General features: G+C 50.7%; 1 protein-coding gene across 1 annotated transcript in view; it reads right to left on the bottom strand.

Annotated features, from left to right (window-relative positions):
• Positions 1-1,619: 1,619 nt before the first annotated feature.
• UBE2O (ubiquitin conjugating enzyme E2 O) overlaps positions 1,620-23,032 on the bottom strand; it is a 60,155-nt gene continuing 38,742 nt past the window's right edge. The window contains exons 6-18 of the mRNA XM_030461631.1: positions 22,533-22,676; positions 21,808-21,917; positions 20,867-21,017; positions 19,633-20,138; positions 16,700-16,854; positions 15,772-15,884; positions 14,013-14,138; positions 12,774-12,863; positions 9,819-10,476; positions 8,825-8,961; positions 8,110-8,313; positions 7,358-7,415; positions 1,620-5,716 (exon numbers count right to left, since the gene is read on the bottom strand). Of these exons, the coding sequence (XP_030317491.1) occupies positions 4,953-5,716; positions 7,358-7,415; positions 8,110-8,313; positions 8,825-8,961; positions 9,819-10,476; positions 12,774-12,863; positions 14,013-14,138; positions 15,772-15,884; positions 16,700-16,854; positions 19,633-20,138; positions 20,867-21,017; positions 21,808-21,917; positions 22,533-22,676 (3,216 nt within the window). The 3' untranslated portion in view covers positions 1,620-4,952. The remainder of the gene's footprint in view (positions 5,717-7,357; positions 7,416-8,109; positions 8,314-8,824; positions 8,962-9,818; positions 10,477-12,773; positions 12,864-14,012; positions 14,139-15,771; positions 15,885-16,699; positions 16,855-19,632; positions 20,139-20,866; positions 21,018-21,807; positions 21,918-22,532; positions 22,677-23,032) is intronic.

Consider the following 23,032-nt stretch of genomic DNA (forward strand, 5'->3'; position numbering starts at 1 on the left):
ATCCCCCTTCCCTGGGCCCACTTGCTCATGGGGAGCTGAGCTCCTGTTCCCGGGCCAGCAAGGCAGGCAGCTGCTGGGAACCACCTCCCAAAATAAAATCACTCCCCCCGTGGCATAGGGCCAGGTGTAGAAACAGGCTCAGTGATGCTTCACTGAACCCCCAACCCTGTGGAACAGCTGGTGCCAGGGAGAGCCCGGGGCAGGGGACATGCTCAGGACTCTTGGCTGCCTTTGCCAAGCAAAACAGCACCCTGCAGCAGAGCTGTCAGGGTTCGCAGCACCCAAAAGGCTCCCTGGAGTCTCCCCCAGGCCTCTCCTGGTTGCACTGCTCCCAGCAGCAGGTTGGTTGGGATCTGCCTCTCTCTCTCTCCCCCTTTCCCAGGTTTTGCTGCACAAAGCCATTCCATGACCCAACTGCTTCCAAACCCTGCCAGCCAGCAGCCTTGGGCTGCCCTGTGCAGCCCCTCACTCTTGACACCCCAGGGAGGTGCCAGCAGCTGCCATGCACCCCCCAAGGTGCAACGAGCCCAGCAAAACCCCAGATCCCAACCCACACGTGTCTGCTCATCTTCTCAGCTTGGAGTGGCACCCCCGGAGCCTCTCCTTGCAGGCAGAGGGGAGCTGTGGGGTGAACATCACCCAGGGCTCCACACCCAGGAATCACAGAAAGTTTGATTTGATGGAACTGTTTTCTTTTTTCTGGTAAGGCCTGTTGTTATTTTATAGAATCACAGAATTGTCAGGGTTGGAAGGGACCTCTAAGATCTTCCAGTTCCAACCCCCCTGCCATGGGCAGGGACACCTCCCACCAGCTCAGGTTGCTCATCCTGAGCCTTAAAAACTTCCAGGGATGGATGGGGCTCCCAGCACCTCTCTGGGCAACCTGTGCCAGGGTCTCATCACCCTCACAGTGAAGAACTTCTTCCTAATACCCAATCTAAATCTCCCCTCTTCTGGTTTGAATCCCTTCCCCCTACTCCTGACAGCCTAAAAAGTCCCTCCCCAGATTTCCTGTAGCCCCCTTCAGACACTGGAAGGCCACAATAAGTTCTCCTTGGATCCTTCTCCTCTCCAGACTGAATAACCCCAACTCTCTCAGTCTGTCCTCACAGGAGAGGTGCTCTGAGCATCCCCATGGCCCTTCTCTGGCCAAGAGATCCCTTGGCCCCAGCAGCCTGGTCCCTGCTGCATCTCACCCCACACTTACCTGGGTGCTGAGGTGAGGGGCTGGGGAGGCAGAGCTGCCACCAGCTGCCCCCACTGCTGGGTCCACACAGGGATTTTTCTTCACCCTGGCCCCATCTGCAGCCTCCAGCCACCAGCTGCACACACCAAGCTGCTGGGCAGTCTGTGTGCACCACACGTCAGCAAAGAGCATGGAAAAAAAAAAAAATTAAATTAAAAAGCAGCTTGACAGATGTCCTGTGAATGAATCAGGGCTTCAGGGAGGTAGTTTTATCCAGAGCCATGGGGGCAGCCCCTCAGCTGCCAGGCTTCCTCCAGACTCCCTGCCCTCCCTGTGCCAGTGGGATCCCATCCAGCAGGGATGCAATGCTGGAGACAGGGCAAGTGCCAAGCGTGGCAGGGGGGGTGGAAAAGAAAGAGACAACAGTCAAAACTACTCACAGAGGCTGAATTTAATGGCAAGTCATCTTCCCTCCTTTATTACACCTTGGTTAGCCAAAACAAAACAAAAAATTCTGCAGGTAAAAAAAGTTTTAATGGTCACACAGCACTTTATACATATATTGTAAGCAACCAAGCACCCACATCTGCACGTGAACAACACACCTCTAAGCATGGCCTCAATAGTCAGGTCTTTTTTTTTTTTTTCTCATTAAATACTGTACAGAATCAAGGCTACAAACTGATTTTGTAATGCTTCTTCCCCAACCCCAGCACTTAAAACAGTTACAGGCTGCTCTCATTTGTACATCACACAGTCGTGTAGCCAGTTTTAAGGCTAACAATATGCATCATGCTTTGGCTTTTTTTGTGTGTTTTTAATTTTTTTTTAAGGTTTTCAGCCTTTTAAATTTTGTTACCCTTAAATATTACATACATACACAAAAAAAAAGAAAAAAAAAAGAAAAAAAAGAAATACATAGTTGCAGTGTGCTCACCACCAACCTCATCACCCAGGAGCTTCACATTATCAAAAGCTTTAGAAAACTTGTAAACCTCTGTGCACGCCTCAGTTTGGGACAGGCAGCTATGGAGAGCGAGTGATGCCAGGGGCAGCAGCAGCAGTGCCCTATTCCAGATGGCTCACACCTCAGCAGGAAACCCCAGGAACCTGTGCAAAAGCTGTTGATTATGATCAGAGGAAACAAAAGAGACTTTTTGGGCCAAGGGGAGGATTCACCAGGTCCAAGCAGCTCCCAGCAGCAGTCTGCCCTCTCCCCCGGGTGGGTGGGCAGCTTGGCCAGCTCCTGCTGACCACCTTCCCATGGGATTAAGAGCTGCCAAGTCAAGGGTAGGCAAAGCAGGGAGCTCTCAGAGCTCCTCTGTACCCTGCACCCCCAGCTGGGCCCTGAAGGGTTTTCTTCCCCTGCCCCTGGCTGGCAGGGCTATAGGATGGCTGCAGCCAGGACAGAGGAAGTTGTCCCTACACCACCAACCACAATTTTCTCTGGTGAGTAAGAGGTTTAATAATCTGTGGAACAGAAGGGCCCTGCCTGCCCTTCCCCTGCCCTGCAGCAGCCACCTCACCCCTCTGCCCCTGTGGCTCTTTGGCTTTGGGAGACGCTGTCGCTGCTCCTCGCTCAAAGGGATCCATTCATTCAGTCAGTCAGTCAGCCATTTGTTCACTCATTCAGCACCAGCAATGCCACAAACCAGCCATGAGTCACCCCTGTGGTGGCACTGCCCTGCCTCTGCCTCCCAGCACCCCAGCTGAGGGGCTGCCCCGCTGCCAGACCCCGTTGTGCCGGGCAGGAGGGCTCCTGGATCCAGAGCAGCGTTGGAGCTGCTGTAGGGATGGATCCCCCCCCAGACTGGTGCTGCCAGAGCTCTGCAGACCCAGGTCTTCCTTCACAGCCAAGCTCTGCTTCCTCCAGAGCACCATGAGCAGGGTGAGCCCTCCAAGATCCCAGCTGTGACATGAGAAGGGTTTTGTGCAGCTCCAGAGCATCCCAAAAGCAGCTGGGAATAGCAGGCAGAGGGAGCTGGGATCTGGGGCTGCAGGTGCAGCCCTCGGTGGAGAGCACTGTGCAGAAAGCACTGTGCAAACATGTTGAGATTCACCTGCTGTTCTCTGGTTCAACATGGAGAAGGACAGATCCTGGCTTGGGTCAGGGAAAGGGATGCAGTCATACTGAGCAAGAGCAAAGCAGAGTTTTGTCTCCATCTCTACTTGTGGCAGAGCTGACTGCTCAGCCCATCTCTTCCCTGGGAAGCCTGGCACCACCAGCTCCCTGTGCTGCCTGGAAGGACTGACAGACCCTCCCTGACTCCACATGGATGCTAAGTGGGTGCTTCTCCAATGCCTCAAGTGCAGTAGTGCTGGAGCACAATCTCCCAGCTCCTGAGGAGTGAAATTAAGTGCGTGCACACAGGGAAAAAAAAAAAAGAAAAAAGAAAAAAAAATCCTTCAGGAAGGTGCCTTGACCAGGAGACTCTGGCAAGTCACTGCTTCAAAGTGCTCATGGTCACCAGCTCAGGCAGCTTTCTGCTGCTGAACCATGGGCTGGGCTGGCAGCTGCTTCCCCACTGCAGTTGAGCTCAGGGGTTGGATCTGCTGTGCCCACAATGGGCCCAGACCACCACAGGAAACAGGTGGAGAAGGAAGGAACTGACAACAATCTGCACTGGTGTCTGATGTGCTCCAGTTGTTGGTTGAGTAACAGAACAGGAACAGTCACAGACTGCTGCTGCTTCAAGAGGACCTCATCATGGCATGACAGCTCCTTTCCCTTGCATGACCCTATCCCAAACAGATCCCAAATACCCATCTATAGCCAAACAGTGGAGGTGCAGCAGCCATGGCAGCAGGTTCACCATCCAGACTGGCTGCTAGATCTAAAATAAACCCAGAGGTCACTCGCTGCTGCCTGTCCAGGTGAGGACAAGATCTAGGTGTAGTGCTGTGTGACAGCCAGGAGGGCTGAGAACAAAAGGTACAGATATCTCAGTAACACGGGCAGAACCCTGAATCCCATGTGTTCCTAGAGGACAGGCATGCCTGGTGGGGAAAGTGAAGTATGCCTTAACTTTGGAGGAAAAGAGTTGGGGATGGCTGGAACTGCTTCCAGAAGACTGACCAGAAGGTGCAGAAGTGGATGGAAACCCCTCAGCACTATCAGAGCAGCACAAGTGCTAGAGCTGAGCTCTGGCTCTGCCAAGCCAAGTCCTGATGGGAAGAACCTCGTAGCTGTCAGTGAACAACTAAAGACAAGATCAACTCTGTAGGGTGTAGACAACTTCAATGCAAACACAGTCCAATGTCTAAGTACATATAAGGTGGGGTAGACTCCATAAAACCCATGGTAATGCCGAGAAAAATGAAGGACTGGGAGGACATTGCCCTCCACTTCCTGATACTACAGTGATCACTTCTCCTGGCTTGAACCCCACCAGAACAAACTGCTGGGTGTAGCACTGGGTGGGAAGAGTCTTGTGTGGAAAGGTGCCCCAAGATGAAAGTGCAGAGGGAATGTGGCTGCAAGACTGCTTCTGTGCAGGTCTCAAATCTTACCATTGCGGGGTCAAACTCGCAAGAGGAGCACGGACATGGGACAGGGGGAAGGAAGAAGGGCTGGGGGCAAAGAGTTATTCATGCTTAGACAACCTTTCCCGGGAGGAGCAATCAGGCCTACCACCTTCTTTGGAACAAACCAAGCTGAGGAAGAAAAGCTGGAAGGAGAAGCCAGTTTACTGGTAACAGAGTTTGCCAATTTCCTTTCTGCTGCTTTCCCTTCTCTCCTGCACCTGCCTGTCCCTAACACGATGGTTTATTTGTCCTCTGTCCACTCCGGGATATTGGCCCCTGCTAAGGCAGCCCGGTACTGCTGCAAGACACCACGGATGCTTTTGATGAACCCCTTGGACAAAGGGAAGAGAGGGAACCCAATATCAGGGTAACCACTCTTCTCCGGAAGGAAACTCCTGTAGCTCTTTCTCCGCTTCTTTGGTTTCACACTCGGCTGGGAGGCAGAGTCCTGGGCAGCCTTCCCTTCGTCCGTTCGGTCTCTGGCCAGGTCTGACCCCCTGGCTTGGCCCGTGCTCTCCGAGTCTGAGTACTGTTGGAGATCCCCGGCGTTGGGTGCTGAGGTGCTGAACTCCGACTCGTCCTGCTCCTCCTTCCCATCCAGCGCCGAGTCGGAAAGCTCCGCGGCCGCCCCCTGCTCCGAGCTGCTGCCGTACCCCCCCGGCGAGCCCGCCGCTTCCCCGGGGCTCTCGGCCAGGGTGCTGCAGGCTGAGGGGAGGGAGGCAGAGTCTGCCCCGTTGGCCTGGTGGTGGCTCCGTTCCACCAGCTCGTTGGTCTCCAGCCAGGACTCGATGCGGGACACCAGGCGCCAGCCGCTGCAGCGGAAGTGCTCGCGGATTTCGTGCTCGAAGACTTCCACGGGCCTGCGGAGCAGCTGCATCATGGACTGCACCACCCGGATCAGGGTCATCTCGTTGTAGCAGCGACTGTTCTCATAACCCTCCTGGAGGCCTCGGTCGCTGTCAAAGCCTGCCTCGTTGTAGTAGGGCTCATTCACAAGGATGAGACCTGCCGAGAGAGAGCAACCAAGGGGTTAAGGGAAGAAGGTGACTGCGAGGCACGGGCACTGCTGGGTCAGGGTTTCTGGCTGAGGTGGTTGAGGGTGGAGGGTCAGAGCACCACCTCGCCCAGGCATCATGCCAGCTTCACCCAAAGCAGCACAGAGCAGGGACTGCAGGGGAAGGTGCTGCAGGAGAGCCATGGTTTGACTTCCAACAGGTACCAGGTCAGGCTGGATGACCACAAACCTACAAGATGCACTGGGCTGGTAGGGCAAAGAGAGCACTGGTGTGAATGAGCCTGTGGCCCTCTGCTAGGCTGGTGGGAACCTCAAAAGATACTGAGAGCAGCATTTGAGATCCTTGGCTAGCAAGGACCTTCCATCCTCTCCCACTGCTGCGATGCAGAAGGCACACAACAGCAGAGGAGGTCAAAAGGGCAGAAGGGAAAAGGTTTCTCAACTCCTTTCCCTTCCCTCCCCCTCCTAGCAAAACAACCATAAACACACCCAAAGCTTTCTTTTCTTTTCTTTTTTTTTTTTCTTTTCTTCTCTTAATCAGACCAAAGGCCAATCTTCAGTAACAGGCTTTGAGTGGGCCAAGCCCTATCCCACCCAGCACAGTTGCATCAGACAACACAGTTCTGAGTGAATACTGTGACAAGTCCCCCATACCAAACTTTCTCCTGTCTGCTTCTGGTCCAATGTAATTACACGTGTGTAGCAATGGCAGCAGCACTGCCAGGCTGCTGGCAGACTGCCACAGACAGCATTAGAGCTGGGGGGGGAGGTGGGGGGACAAGACCATGAGTCTCACAAAGGCCAGGCTGCAGGAGGCAGAGGAAATTATTCACTAGCACCAGGTTGTTCTAGTAAAACATTTAGTATTTCACTTGCTAAATTTGGACTCTTGGCTTTGTAAATGAGAGAAAGCTTTTCTCATGGTCTCTTTCTCTCCACATGGAGGAGACAGGTGGACTGTGAGACCTCAGAGGAGCTGGAGTCCCCTGTGGACTCAGAGCAGGAGCCCCTGCTCTCTGTGTCAAAGGTTTCCCAAGTCACATGCCTGGGCTCCCTGCACAGAAAATTTGCCTTGAGAAAGAGATTTGATTTAGTCTGTCTGCTCTCAAACTAGATATGGCAGTGCAAAGCCCTGTGGCAGGAAGCCCTGGGGCTGGTCTAGACACACCCCTGATTATTCTCTGCTTCAGAAGGAGCATAAACACCATCAGCATGTGCAAAAATATGTGTAGGATGGGTGGGTGACTCAGTGAGGATAAAAACATGAAGCCCAGTTTAGCAACTTCAACTAACTTTGGTAACTGGCTGAAGATACAGTGGTTTCACCTTTGTCAGCTCAGAATAACAAGCAAAACAGCCCCGTGTTTAGCTGCTGCAGTGAGGAGAAAGGAAAGCATTGTGTCAGAGACCTGGGATGCGGCCAAAAATCAGGACATGAGAAAAGCCTGCACCTGCTTTGACTGCTGAACTGGAGAGATAAGGACACTGCTTTGTCCAGCAAGGTAAGAGGAAAAGGAACACTAACCCAACTGGGGTGACAGATCCCAACTGTGTGCCCTCCCCCCATTAGCCTGCATTTCCCCTTCTCCCTCTGCCTTTTCCTGTCCTGCAGGCTCTGCAGGAGCATTTACCTTGGATAGAGATGAGTACTTGGAGGAGGCTGGATTTACTGGTCCACCTTTCTGTCCCCTGGAATGACATACAACTGTGTTAAAGGGCTGAAGCACCATCACTTTGCTCTGTGACAACTGGTAAGATGAAGCGAGTCCCCAGTTTCTCTGCACCCCTATCCCTAAGGTCCTGTGCCTTGCAGCAGGAACATGGGACTGACACAACGAGCACCTCGGGTGCTCCTGTCCCGTTGTACCAACCCAACTCTCCACTACTTTTTGCCAGCACCACGCCCCGTCAGGGCAGGTCTGCCTGGAATGGTGCAACTCTACACACCAGCTCCAACCCCTCCCCTGCTGCCTGGTCCGTCTACCTACCCCAAACCACAGCATTTACCCTGACTCTGCTTATTCTAGTCTCCAGCTGTGCTTTGTGCCACACCACATGCAGTTGGGTGACAGGGACCCAAACCACGGGAGAAGGCTCGCTCCACGCTGGTGGTGGCATCTCTGCTCTGTGCAAGTGGGACACAGCCCAGCTGGGCTGATCACAGCCTTTCTTATCAAGGAAGGACAGACAAGAGCCAAGTACAGTCCCAGAAGAAGCCAAGCTACACAAATGCCTGCTCCAGACATCTAAACCAGATCCCAAAGCCAGAGCTAACCCCACCTCCAGCACCACCTGAGACCAGAAGCCACCCAGGAATAGTAGGAAGTGGCTTGACCCAAAAGCAGCCTGGCACAACCACCACTTGGGCAGATGAAAGAGTTACCTTGCCTATCCATGTCCCCAGGAGGCTGACACACACTTTGCCATTGTCGTACAGGTTGGGATTCAGTCTCCCACTGCACTGGGAGAGGTAGCGGAAGAGAGGTGGGACAGCAGGGTAGATGTTGGGGAGTTGGATATCAAAGAGAAAGAGGCCATCTTCATAGGGTGTGCGAGTGGGCCCTTTGATAAGTGCTGAGAAGAGATCCTGTGGAGAGAGGGAGGAAAAGCCAGGCACTGTGAAATGCTCTCTCACCTCAGCAGGGTTGTATTTACAGATTAATTCAGCCTTTGTTGGCTCTGGCACCACATCCCAGGGCACCTTCCCACCCCCAGAAGCAGAACTTCCATCATGGCCTGATAGCAGACCAAAGTTTTGGGTCTGAAGCAGGGCTTCAGAGGGCAGTCAGCAACCCCTGAGCTGCTCACTGGTTACACCAGCCCCTTGCTGGCCACTCACATGCCTTTTCTGCTCAGTGGGACAGGCAGCCTGTGGGCAAAACACCCAAAATACGCTTCCCACAACAAGGAGCTCCCTGTTGTTGTCATCCTGAGCTGGGAATGAAGCCCCTTAGGGTCACTGCAGCCATATTTCACATGCTGCACACATTCCTGCTGCTCTAATGCAAAGGATTAAGGCTAAGCAGGGAATTCCAAAGAAAGCAATCCGGATGCTGAGCTCAGCACTGGCACACAGACATTTGAGAACAGACACTTGCCATTCGATCCTCAAAGGTTTTAACCATGATGCCATCAGGCAGGGAGGTGGCCAGGAGAGCCATCTCCTTCCGCACAGTGCTAAAGAACTTCTTGGCTTCTGGGGGCTGGAACTCCATTTTCTTGAAGGCATGGCTATCTGTGGGCAAGGAGAAGAATCAGATTAGAGCCTGCCTTTGGAAACTGCCCCTGGTTCCTTGCGAAGGCAAATGTACCCATGTGCTAAACCTGTAATTTGAGAAAGAGTTGACTTGCTTTGGTGGTGAGCCAAGAGGCAGCCTAGAGATTATTTGAATTTTCCCACACTGTAAAGCAGCCACAACCAGCTCCTCTTCTCATAGTCCCACACAACATTGTCCCTGTGCCCCACAAGGAGCACTGTCCTACAGCCAGGGCTCTTCATCTTTATTTAGACACACCTGCAGGTTCAGGACAGGTTGGCCACCTTTCCTTCTCAGGCCTGGCCAGCTCACCCAGCACCTTGGGCTCTGCTGTCACCATTGTTCCACACAACCAGATGCTCTTTTTTATTTTTGGCTGATTTAACATTGGCACAAGTGAACAAGGACACTCATCCACCAAGGACACCCAGCACAAGAACACCAGCTGTTCCTGCTCTGCTCCTCAACCAATCCATCCCTGCAAAAAAGCCTGAACAAACCCTGTAGCTTGCAAGAAAGCAGCTGCAATGGAAAGGGACTGATCACCACAGCCCTCCAGAGTTAGTTACCAATGTATACAAACAGGAAATTCATTTCTGTGGCTTGAGAAGTTAGGGTAGTGCCTAGAGATGCCACCTAAAAGCAAGGCTTAAGTCCCAAAACAGACTGCTAAAAACACTGCCTTAATTTCTCCTTCCCAGCTGTGAAAGAGGAGTAGGAAGGAGAGAGGATACCCAAACCCAAAAGGCCTAGAAGTAAATGTTTTGGAGAAAACCCCTGCAGGACAGCAATGAAGAACAGAGTGTCCCTCACAGGCCTGACCTCCCACACTCACCTGGAGCATACTCCAACACAGAGAAAACTTCTCCTTTGGCACTGGTGAAGGTGACTCCAGGCTTGCCCCCACTCTGCTGGCAGAGCACTGGTGTCTCACTGGGCCACTCAGACCTCACTGGTGTCTGTGCCTCTGCTTTTTCTTCCTTCTTCTCTGTCTCTACCATGGCTTCCATCTTTTCCTCCTCTGCAATAGCCACATTATCCAAGGTCTTCTTTAGATTTTCCTGCAGCTTTTTAATATCATCCAAGAACTTCTTCTCCCGAGTGGGTTTTTCCAGCTCCACAGTTGGGGAGGTGGGAGAGCCAGTCAGCAGCTGCTCCACAGTCATATTTTTCAGGCTTTCCAAGATCTTGATGGCCTCCTTTAGCTCCCGGAAGCTCTTTGGAGCTCCATCCTTGCCAGCTTTCTCTGCAGCAAGATCTGCAACTGCCATAGCCACAGCCCCCTGGACTTGTTCCTCTACTTTTTTCACTTCCTCTGCTGCTGGCTCCTCAGGCTCTAAATCCTCAATTTTTGGGTGGTCATCTTCCATGAGGCCATTGTCTGTCTCCCAGCTGTCACTTTCATCCTCCCACTCAGAGGATGCCCCGCTGGTGCTGCCGTCAACAGAATCATAGTCTGACTCCTCAATTTCTGATTCAATATTGTATAAGTGCTAAAGGAGAGCAGAGTTATGAAAAAAAAATTAGTCTGAAGCCCAGATTTTTGTTGTTTTTAAACAAAAGCCAGTTCTCCCCATGAAAAGGGAGCTTCCACCTACAGCTGGTTGGGCTACTGCAACCTCTTCCATCTACACAGGGTGGACGGTGTTTGAGGCAAATAATGTCACCAGTGAGAGGCACAGACCAGGCATCTGCACAGTCCCATCCTCCACCTTTCAAAGGAGGGCATTAGGGGAAAACTGGGTGGGCTGCAGCCATCCCAGTGCCTGGGATTCAGCCAAGAAGAGCAGGCAGACAACAAACAGCTACCTGGCTGCCACCCCCCAGGGTTTCTAAACACAGAGCTAGTTCAGGAGGTATTTGGATATCATCTGGACAGTATTTCTGGTCCTGCTTCTGCACCAGCAACTGTGCTGGCACAAAGCCCTGGTTTAGCTGCCTCCATGCTCTGCGAGACAATGCTGGAAGCAGGAAAACATTCCCACAGCAGCTTTCTTCTTTGGTGGCACACAACACTGCTTTAGCTGTTGTATGTCACTACTGCTTAAAATTCAGCTGGGACAATGGAGCCTAACCCAAGTTGCTGAATTAGCTCTTACATAAAACCTTCTCTTCCCTTTAGCTACTGGAAGCTGAACCCATCCATGCTCTGTCTAGCTTCACCTCTTATAACCATGATTTTGCACATGCTGTGTCTCTCAGAAGATTTCCCTGCAGCAGCTTACAGACATGCTCCAGCTACAACCTCCAAGAGAGAAGCAAGGGATTAAGAACAACTTCGTAAGGCTGTGTTAGGGCTCTCAAGATGGAACATTTTATCCACAGGCTTCTTGCACTTGAATGATGGCCCAAGAATCCTCTTAAATCTTGCAAGATATGAACCCAGAGGCTAAAGCACATGGACACACTCAGTCATCCTTGAACTGAACCAGCACTGTTCAGCTAGTCCTGTGCCATCCTGAGCCAGGCAGGCAGGCAGCAGGGGTTAGCTGGGTTCAGCACAAGTGACTGCAGGCAGGAAAAAAACCATCAAAACTCACTGCCCTCAATGCTAATCCAAACCTGAGTCGGAAAGTTAATTAGCCAGTTATGCCATCTTTATTTTTAGAGCTGAGAAACAGCACCCAGAGAGCTCCTCTCTGGGCACACGGACAGGCATTGATAAATCAGGGTTTTACCAACTGATAATTCACACTCCTGACATTTCCCCAGCTCCCATAATTACACAGATGAGCGGAATGGAAGGGACTGGTGTGACACAGCAGGAGCTGCTGCAGAGCCCCAGCACCACAGTGCCAGAGCAGCCCTTTGTGGAGCACCCATCAGACCTCTGATTGTGCCTGTGATCCAAGCACATGTGACAACGGGGCAGGGAGACAGCAGCCTGCTTTGTAATGCTCCAATCCACTGCCACAGTGCAGGCATTGACTATTCTGCTGTAATTAATGCAGAGCTGCTTGGTTTAAAAAGAAATCTTGACTGAGTGCTTTCTACTTGCAAACATATCTGTGTGGTGGGGGCAGTGGTGCTCTCTGCCACCATGATGGAGATGGGACCCTACAGAAGCAGAGTCTTCTCTTCAGGCTGCCTGTCTTAATCTGAGGCAACAAGGAGAAGAGACAAGGGATGAAACTGTACGTGGGGGAGTGAATAAGATTACAAGACAGTACACTAAAACCCCCAGAACAATGCAACAAACAAATGAATGGGGTTAAGTGGATTAGTGAGGCTAGATCTGTATTTTTAAGTTTGCACTCAACTCCTTTCTTTCCCTGCCCTGGGAAAAGATTTGGGTTTGATCCCTAGGTCACAACTTTTGGCTCTAGCCCAGCTTCTGAGGAGCTTCTTTAGCCAAAGAAAACACCATGGTGCCATTTCACAAGCAAGACAGAACAAGCAATCATCTTTCACAGGTACCTTAGTTGGGCAACAGAGGGAACCAGGGCTCAAGTCAGAACTAATGATCCCTGAGCCCTGCAACCCCCTCTGCAAAGCAGCAGGTGCTGAAGGCCAGGAGCAGGGCTGTGAACATCTGAAAGGAGCAACAGGCTGTCCATACTTTCCTGTTCTCTAGATTCAGGAGCAGTGATGAACAATTAGTTCCCCACTTTCTCCTGACAAAGGATTTTCATGTTCTAACAGAACTGGGAAGCCACCCTGTCATAGGGGAAAGAAGCACTAGAGCAAGATTCCCTTACCCAGTGAATCTCTCTGCACTCAGGATTTAAAACCAAGACTTATCATTCAGCTAAGGATTACAGAGACATCACGAGCTGGAACAGGACCTCACCTGAGGCAGGATGATAGTCTTGGAGTTATCAGCCCACACCACCTCCACTTTGCTGCTGACATCTACACGAGCCACTTGTCCGACTGAGGGCTGTGGAAACAAGAGCAGTTTGTCAGTCCCTTTGCTTTCCCAGGTGTTTCAGTGAAGAGCCAGAAAAGGTTTTGAGAAACTCCCCTGGTCAGAGACCCACCTAAAATAATGACTGCAGCCTGCTGCAGGAATGGCAGAAGACCTGGGGTCTCATATCAAGGGGGAAAAGAATCCTACAGATAGGATTTCCACCAGAAACCCCACAACTCCTATGGAGCTGGGGAAAATCACCTCCTCTGCGAGGAGGAGGGGACCCGGAGGGCTGCTCTGGCAGCAGATCCTGACTCCTACCCAGGACCAGGGCCATTGCTGGGCTGTGGCCTCTCCGGAGGCAGGACAGTCCCCTGCATCGGGCTGCCCTCTAGTGGGGTGTCACCACCCCGGCCACCAGGCAGGGGCTCCCAGCAGCTCCTCCCAGGAGAGTGCAAGCATGAGCAGACAAGTCTAGGTTGGCACTGGGTGTGCACAGTAAGCAGCATCTTCCACTGGAGGAAGGTTATTTAGGTCAGCATGGCAAGCTGGGATGTGTTTCCTGCTGCTGAAACTCAAACCAGAGCGAGAGCCACACTCTCTCTTTTAACCCTTTCTTAGGGCAGCAGTCTAGGAAGCTGGAGGTCTTGCTTGCAGAGTTAATCCTGTTTTCTAGCCAACAGTCTCTTCTACAACATTCATTGTTCCTGCTTCCTTCCCAGGAGATCAATCAGACCAACAAAATTAATGTGCACATAATAACTCAGATGAAAACAAGAACCCCAGTCGTCTGTTGGCAAGTGAAACAAACTGGTTTCATGACAAAAAAACCTTCACTTTTGCTCAGGAGCCCACAGAATATCCTCTTAATAGAGGTTACTCTGAAATCCTAAGCACGAGTTCTGTAAAAAACCCTCAGGCATGTATTTATGCCTTGTCTAGGCTTTGTTCTTGCTCTGCTACAGACTGCCACCAAGGTCACAGGATTCCAAGGTTACATCTTCACCAGACCTGGGGACTGGAACGTTCCTCATGACAGCAGGGGACACCGCCACAAAACTACCACGTTAGGGAGTTCAGCCTGACCACGGTGAGACTAAGGCCCTTCTACTGCCTCTTTCGAGTGTTTCCACCAAGAACTGGTGCCAATGCAGTCATGTAATTGTGCCCAGAACCCACCTCATCTTCCTTGGCCGTGGCTCCGTCGGAGTTGCCGATGCGGATGACGATGTCCGTGGTGCGGAAGCGGAAGTCGGGGTGATCTGCAATGTCATAGACACTGACATCCTCCTCCTCCCCGATCAGCTGCAGCACAGACAGAGCACAAACATCTCAGCCCCAGGATGCTGCACTGACCTTCAGAGCCTGCCTTCAACCACTCGAAGGGATTTTGTGTGTTTTGTCAGTTTTCAGTTGCTCCGGCAGGCTCCAAGGAGCTGCTCGTGTCCTCCCTCACCTCATCCTGTGCCACATCAATCAGGACACAGCAATGACAGGAAGCAGATACTCTGTCTCATCTGCTTGCCCTTCACCTTTACTTCAGGTTCCACAGCACATGCAAGAACAACATTTACATCCCTTCTGAACACCCAGATTCCTCAAAGCAGTTCACTGGGACCCAAAGGGGAAGAGTTTACATTTGAAATGATCCAAGGCAACAGCCAGTGTCTGACAGAAAACTTCCCAATTAATGGGAAACTTTTCCTACGAGAACTTGGAGCCCACAGGTGGGTAAAGTGAAGCACAACCCCAGGCCAGACTTACATCTTCCTTCTGGATATAAAGGGATATAAAGGATATTCTGGATATAAAGGGCCTTGCTCAGTTATGATGATGTGGTCTCCCACCCTAAGGCAGGACACACCAGATCATAGAATCATAGAATTAGCCGGGTTGGAAGGGACCTCAGAGATCATCTAGTCCAACCCTTGACCCACCGGAGCAGTTGCTAGACCATGGCACTGAGTGCCACATCCAGTCTTTTTTTAAATGTTTCCAGGGATGGAGAATCTACCACCTCACCGGGCAGTCCATTCCATAGCCTGATCACCCTCTCCGTGAAGAAATTCTTTCTAATATCTAACCTAAACCTCCCCTGGCACAACTTAAGACTGTGTCCTCTTGTCTTGTTGAAGGTCGTCTGTGAAAAGAGTCCAGTTCCCACCTCGCTACAGCCTCCTTTCAGGTAGTTGTAGACAGCAATGAGGTCTCCCCTGAGCCTCCTCTTCTTCAGGCTGAACAGCCCCAGCTCCCTCAGCCTCTCCTCATAGGGCCTGTGCTCGAGTCCCTTCACCAGCCTGGTTGCCCTCCTTTGGACCTGTTCCAGGACCTCTACATCCTTCTTAAACTGAAGGGCCCAGAACTGGACACAGTACTCGAGGTGTGGCCTAAGCAGTGCTGAGTACAGGGGAAGAATCACCTCCCTGGACCTGCTGGTGGGTGGTTTGAGACCCCCTCACCTCCACCTAGACTGCAGTCCATTGAGACCCTGCAAAACAGTGTTCCTACCAGCCCTGAGAAAAAGGTACTAGGGCTGACTGTAGGCAACAGAGCCTGGCAGAGACAAGCAGGACAACATGCAACAGACTGATCCTCTTTCCATCAACTAGGAAAGGCATGGGAAGGACAAAGTCTTACAGTGAGCTCAAGAAATCAACCATCTGTGACAACTTCAGCAAAAAACTTCATCCCTACAGAGCCTGATGTTGATTATGGGATGTAAATCCTTCGGCTTGGTCTTTGCTGCCTTGCAGGCATCTACAAATATGAAGTGACAACACCTCTAGCTAAGCCTCCCAGGCTCAAAAGCACATTGCTGCTCCTCAAGGACAAACTCCACTGCAGAGCTGACTCCCAGGCTTATCTGTAAAGCTTGTGCAACTGTTTTGTAGCTGTTGTCTCTTAGCTGGTTGCAACAGGCAGAGGCTCCTGCACTTACCTCCACATCATCTCCACTGGATTTCAACTTGAACCACTTCACCACACAGGTACGGCCAATATGGTCACCAGACTGCACAACTCCATATAACCCAGGGTCTTGGGAGCTCTGAGCTTTTGGTCACAATGGCAGGGAAGAAAATAGACAAGGTAAGTGGAGGAGCACAGATTTCACACAGCAACTGAGGCTGCAAGCTCCCAAACTCTCACAGCTGAAATTTTCAATTTGTGAATGACATGAGGGAAAACAGTTCTTCCTACACAGTCAAGATTGTACTCTGCATTTAAATGGGGCACCAAGTGATGACACAGTAAGAGTATGTTGCATTGGACTGGGTGAACACATTCACTTTGAGACCACTATTGAGATCTAACAAGAGAAAACAGGCCTTAGTGCTCTGCTCCTCAAACTGCCACCACACAAGCTGTCAGTTTCTGGATAGGATGGCCAAGAACTCGCTGGGAGCAGTTTGGTGAAGAAAAGGGACTCCAGAAGATGCCTCTGGATCCCAAACCCTCCAAGGAAAAAAATGGAGGGCGATGACAGACAAGCCAGATAGTGAAAGCAGCCTGAGATGAACTGTTCATTTCTCCCCTCATTCTGCAAGACTGAGGTGTTCATACTTTCAAAGAGATGGGCCACCTGCACTCTACAGAAACACTGACATTCCTAACCTTGCTCCTTGGCAGTTATTCCATTCACATCTTGCCTGTTTTCACAGTTTGACCTTGGTATTTAAACAATGATTCTCTGCTGACATTTGTGCTGGCACCTGAATCACTGCTGGTCCCTTGTTAGGCTGCTGTGCCTACCTCAAGTGAGCCTACTAACAACACCTGGAAAAAAGGCTACAATGCACATCAGATTGAAGATTATTTTGCAATTATGAACATCATTGTTCCCTGAGCAGTGTTTTGACACCCAGTACCTCTTTTGTCCACCACAAAATCCCCAGGGCAGAACTCATTGTTGTCCAGATGATGGACTGGGATCAGCTCGTTGGAGCGGATGTTTGTCTCCACGGTGCCATCCTGCCACATCACATCAGCTGAAGTCATCGTGGTCACCACTTCTACAGCCACCCTGGAAACACAAAAAAAGGGCAACATGTTACCAGAGGGAATGTGGATGAGCCCAACCAGAATGTGATGCTGTCAACATCAGGGATCAAGATGGATCTTGGCAGCACAAGGGCACGCTCAGCAGCAGGCTGGGAAGCAAGTCAGGAAACTCCAACTGCTCCCCATGGAAGCAGCCACACAGCAGGCTTTGCTTGAATGGGTTCTCAGTCACTGCAGATGTTATATTGCCACAAGCCTACACTACAGAAGGATTTACTTTCTTCCAGGAAGCTGATGCTGAGCTCACTTTTATTCCTAGTGGACCAAATTAATATCTGCTAGCACCCACTTTCTACCCCTGGCAAGAAGCAAAACAGGAGCTTCAAATACTTTGAAGCTTAAGATCTTCTCCACTGAAGGACCTTCTAGCCTGGCAGCTCCCAGGACTCTTTGAAGGACCAGGAGCGTGGGACTAGAAAGCAAAGATAAAGCAGCATCCATCTCAGCCCTTCCACAACAGGAAAAAGAAGGGGCAACATATTGAGGGTGGGTAAAGCAGAAGGATTTTGTTTAAAAGAGAAAAAGTCTCCTTCTCAGCTGTTCAAACACATACATGTGTCTCTCTGCGTCTCAGAAATGAAACCCAAACATGGAACAATGGACCACATGCTGGTATTCTGCTGTGGAGCTTGAGAGAGTTTCTTGAAGAGGCAAGTTGCTTGGGGGCAGCAGGAAGAGAGAAGCAGTCCAGCTGAACAGACTCTTCTAATGAGCCATCCACCATTTTCATCTCTCCTACTGCACAAAACAAATTGAATCCCATGCTGATTTAAAATCTTGTCTTTATTTTGCAGCCAAGCCTTCCAGATATAACACAAGTGCTGCATTTATGTTGGTTTTAAGTCAAGTTTCTTTCATAAAGAAAACACAATAGGCAAACACAACGGTTTTCCCCTGGCCCTGTTCTTATAAATGTCAGAGAAATAGTTTTAAGTGGAAATACTACGAAGTTTCTAGCAGGGCCAGTACTCATCAGCAGAAATTATCAGAGAAGAGATTCTTAAACAGGCTGGTGGGTGACAGGCCAAGAAATGGCTTCTTAGGGAAAGTGGGGACATGTGCAGTCGAGGATGGGAGTGGAAGGGAAGGCCACCCAAGGAAAGAAAGACTCCATCCCCAGCTCAGTTTATGCTGCTTCACAACCAAAATCACAACTGGGCATTAGCAAAAATATCCTCCTTAAAAAAACAACCTGAGGTCAATGTGCTGCCAAGAGAGATGCAGCAAGTCACCCCATGATGGTAAAGCCAGAGGTGCCCAGGAGGTGACAGATCAGATCTGGTGACTGCCTGCAGCAAATCCATCCACTCTGTGCCTCTCAGCAGTGCTGAGCAGCAATCCCACCCATGGGCTCACTTCTTCATCTGCACATTCAAACAGCAAAGAGCCCTGGTGAGCTGTGATCAGCTGCCACATCTGCCCTTTTAGCTGCCAGCTGGGGCTTCACAGTCTGTGTTTAAAAACCTTTATCTTTTATTCCCTGTGAAATGGTCATCTCCACAGAGTGTTCCAACATCTGACCTCTGCATTTCCCTGTGTGGAGCTGTGCAGATCCAGCACAGGAATCTCAGTGTTGTCACAGGGATTTTTCCCCACTGCCTGTATGGAGCAGAAAGCTGCCAAGGTTTACAAGCTGAGCTCTCCTTAGCAAAGCCTTTACTGAGGCAGAAGCAACTCAGCAGGGGGGCAAGAAGTGAAAAGTGAACCAAGAGTCAGCTCCCAGGATCCCTATCATGTGCTCCCGTTTTTTCTTTTGCTTGAATACTGCTCTGCTGAGGTTTGTGACCTTCAAATTCAATTTCTCCAAACCCCACAAGGACTGAAGGAACAGCCCTCCTTGCATACAGCCAAAAGCTAGGATACCCGAAGTGTGAATGAGGTTCATGGCATTCTCCAGCTGGATCCCTTGAATTCTGATAATGTCACTTTTCTTGGAGGAGTTTCACATTATCTGCACTGGTTACATTTCTGATGCAGGATCTGTACACAGCTAAGTAGGCCAGGGGAGCCATCAGGACAGGGTAGCTGCTTTTGCATCCCCTGAAAACAGTTTAAACATTCTCAGTTAGAAGCTGCTGAGACCCAGTTTTGTCTAGAAATAGGCAGGCACCTGCAATGCTCCCTCCCCTGTCCTACTGAAATCAATTCCTCCAAGACCCTCAAGGAGTGGATACTCTTCATTAAAAAATTCCAATAAAAGCATACTGCTGGCAGACTTTGCAGATCTCTCTCCAGAACATGACAAGGATAACAGTGACCACTGCAGCACAAACCCCTGCCAGCACAGACCTTCCTGCTGATCTGAGCCTGCTCCCCAGGAGGACAAGCTGCCCGTTCACACTAGGATGGGTTTATCCTCAGCCTCTCTGCAGAAGCTGCCAACAAGGTAACCAATTAGTGTCATGTTTAAGCTGTATGATCTTTATTCATCTGTCTCTTCCTCTGTGTATGGAGTCTCAAGCTGCACAGATATTTTGATGATGCCCTGAGGCATAGCTGAAATAAAATAGCATCAGTGTCATGTCACGTGGCCACAGTTCCATTGGAAGCTGGATTGAGACCAGGCTGATTTCACCCAGGCCACTGCACAGTCACAACAAAATAATCCCTGTTGGTTAGGACCAACCAGTGTCCTAACACCATCACCCCCCACCCAAAGCTGAGGGACTGGTTTACATCTGGAAACTGCAATAAGGGGGGATTTCTGGCAGATACAGGGGGGTTTGGAAACCTGACTCACCTGTCTCCTGGCTTAAACTCTCGTGAAATCTTGGTCTTCTTCTTCTTGTGCTTCCTCTTCAGGTTCTTGATGGAAAGGGGGATGCTCTTCTTCCGGCCAGTGCCGCTGCCACTCTGGGACGAGGCCGTGGAGCTAGCAGAGGAGGTGACAGAGCTGGTGTCATCAGTGTCATCAGCTGCCTCATCATCAGCATCTTGCTCCATGGACTGAAGCCTGTAGTCAGATGAGCCTTCATCCTTCAGCAGAAAGGGGGGAGGCTGCTGCTGCTGCTGTGCTGCTGCCCCTTTCTCCTTCTCCATTTCTTCAGCCTGCTCCTCCTTTCTCTCCCCAGGACTCGATGCACTGGTGGAAGAGTCATCCAGCTCACACTTCAATCCAGGCTTAAGCTCTTCTGATTTTTGGTCAGCAGCTGCAGCAGATTCTTTGTCAGGAACTTCAGTGGTACCCTGAGACTCTGGGGAGCATGACATGATCTTCACTATCTGCTTCTTCAGCAGCCGCCTCACCTAGAGAGAGCAGAGCTGGGTCAGCTGCTGTGCCTGGACACTGCCAGCCAGCCTGGGAACAGCTCTGTACACAGGGGAGAAGAGCTCTGAAATGGGGCTCTGCACATTTGTCACACCAGTGTCCTGCAAACCAGCATCTCTCCCCTGCTCTACTCAGGACTGGCCCCAGGAGAGTGAGCTTTGCTCCTGTTTTAACCTTGTTCTGAACTTTTTTGTTATGGGAGGTCACAAGAGGCTGCACAAGTTAATCTATGTAACAGACACAGCAATGCAAGGAGGTCACTATCCAATGCTGAGGATATCCTGTTGTTCTAGGAACACTGCTGCTCTGCAGCCAGCATCCAGAAACCATGCTGTGACTCACTTGGCCTAAGGAAGCAAAGACTTTCTTGTCTCCCTGTAGCAAGGATTTAGCTGAACAGTTCAGCTCCAGGGGAAACCTGAGGTCATGGAAACAACCTGTGGGTGAGAGTCCCAGCTGTCAGAGCACACACAGCCTGACCTCTGCAAAGTGACACCTCTACATTCAAGGTCCTGTTCCTGCTCTCTTGTGGCAGGTGTGGTCAGACTGCTGAACAAGGGGACTTTACAACTGGCAGCCATTACTCTTTACAACCACTTCAGGAGTCACATTTCAGCCCACAGGACTGCCAGAAAGATTTCTGCTCTACGAGCTGCAGCAACCAGAAACGCTCCGAGAAAATGCCTCCCTCCATCCCTCAACTCACCTTTTTAGCAACTGATCCTTCACCCAGGACACAGTTTCTCTCAGGGCATTCACAGGTGATTTTTGCAGGTTCTACTTTGTCTGGGAATACATAGAGGCACCTTTCCCCCAGCTGCCTTTGGGCATGATCAAAGCACCCCAGACGTTTTACCCTGATGGAACAGGAGGAGAGCCATGAGCAAAGCATAGAAGCAGCAACAGAACACAGCATCACCCAGGGCCTTCACAAGCTGGCATGGCCTCATGCCAACAGCTCTTCTGTTGGACTAGCAGTAGCTAACACCACAGCAAATCTTTTCCAGGCACACAATTCTAAAGGAGGAGTGGGAATCTCACCAGGGACTGGGTGGGGATACAAAGGGCTTGGGTTGGACACTCCTCTCCCTCTAGGTTCCCCTCTCAGAGACAGCTGCCAAGAGACAATTAAAGTTGGCATTGTTTTTGACTTTTTTTTTTCTGTCATCCTCGAGCTCCTCTCCTCCAGCTTAATCATGTGCTCCAGGCAGGACCCATTCTGCACTGTGCTATTATTCATATGATGTTTATTACAGAGCCTTCTCCAGCCCATCTTTGCAGTTGCAGCCTGCAGAGGGCACACGATGCTCCCTCAGCACCATCCTGGCTCAAGAGAAGGACACCAGAACTGCACACTGCACACCCAGTAAAGATGGCAGCCTGCTCCAGAAACAAGTGGAAAGACAAGGGAAGAAGTATTTGGAGAAGATGAGTGGGAGGCCACCCCCTGTGTTGGTACCTCGAGTGTCTGATAAAGTCATTTGGAAGCTATTGTTTCACATTTTTGAAGCTCTGGAATATACAGGTATCCTGCTAGGAGAAAAACCCACTGGAACCACTGGGTTTTTCATGTGAGTAGGCATATCACCCACAGACTCTGCAGCCCCTGGGTGCTGGGAGTGAAACAAGGTTTTCGACTGATCTCACCTGGACAGCTTCTCCTGGCTGATTATTGAGGGAGGAGGACTCACACTGTCAGTACCTCCAGGACAGAAGCTTTTAGTGATCCAAGTAACCTTTAGTTCTACCACCTGTACCTACAATGTAAAGAAAGAGAAAGCAATTTCATTTTTCAGAGGCTTCCCTAGACCAGTGTGTAGGATCTCAATGCACAGGAAAGCAGCAAACCTGCTTCTATCATTTCAGATGGCCAAGTGCAGTTTCACCACATCCAGGACCACCACAGTGCTCCCATAGCATGGCTCTTGGCAACACCAGAAGCTTCTGGAGCTTTTAACTTCAAGAAAGAGGACATCTGGCTTGGGAAGGAAGCTATGGTATACACAAATCAGCAGGCCAATGTCCCAGAGACATGCCAATGGACCAGGAGCTGCTCCCTCTTTCAGCAAAGAGTCAGCCATGTTTTTCCCTTTTTGGATAGCATTAATTTTCAATAAAAGGAGGTGCTTCCACTATCCTCATGATCAGCAGCACTGGCCTCTAAATGTGCTGGCATGAGATCACCTTAAGGGTGCTGGCAGGGACCCTTGGGGAGGAAAAGCCAAAAAGTCCTGTCAGTCCACCAAGAGAAATTTGTCACCTCAGAAGGACACAGCCACAGTGCATTTGCTCTTGGCAGGTTACCATGGCAAGCTGAGTCTGCTCCAAAGCACCAGCCAGGGGCTGCTCTGTGTCAGCCTGTCAGTCCTTACCTCTTCCACCACCACTCTGAACTTGCTCTTTGTGCTCAGAACAGGCTTCACACCCGAGAGCCACTGGACACTGGAGAAGACTTTGGAAGGCCCAATGAGGACTTGCCCAGGATAAAAGCCATATGAATCATCAAAGAAGAGACCCTGTGGGGGAATAAAAACAGCATGAAGGACTCTTGTTCCTAAGATTTAAGATCCCAGCTCTTTTCTCATTCAGCATCAGTAAGATTCAACATAAAGGAGATGTCTGCAAGTTGCCCACTTCTTAAAGCTCATTCCTCTCCTGAAGTCAGCCCAGCAGTTCCTATAGCAACCCACTCTGTCACAAATGGTATGGGACTGAGATTCAGTGGAGGAGATGCAAAGGCACTTGGAGGAAAGAGAAGATGAGGATTTCCACACAAATGTCCTCAGTGAGGTAGCCCGGGTGGGCTGAGTCCTGGACCAGGACACCCAACTCTTTTCCACACTCCAATTCAAGCTGCCCTCACTCCACTGCT

The sequence above is a fragment of the Calypte anna genome, chromosome 18 (assembly GCF_003957555.1).
Source record: "Calypte anna isolate BGI_N300 chromosome 18, bCalAnn1_v1.p, whole genome shotgun sequence".
In the NCBI taxonomy this organism is placed as follows: domain Eukaryota; kingdom Metazoa; phylum Chordata; class Aves; order Apodiformes; family Trochilidae; genus Calypte; species Calypte anna.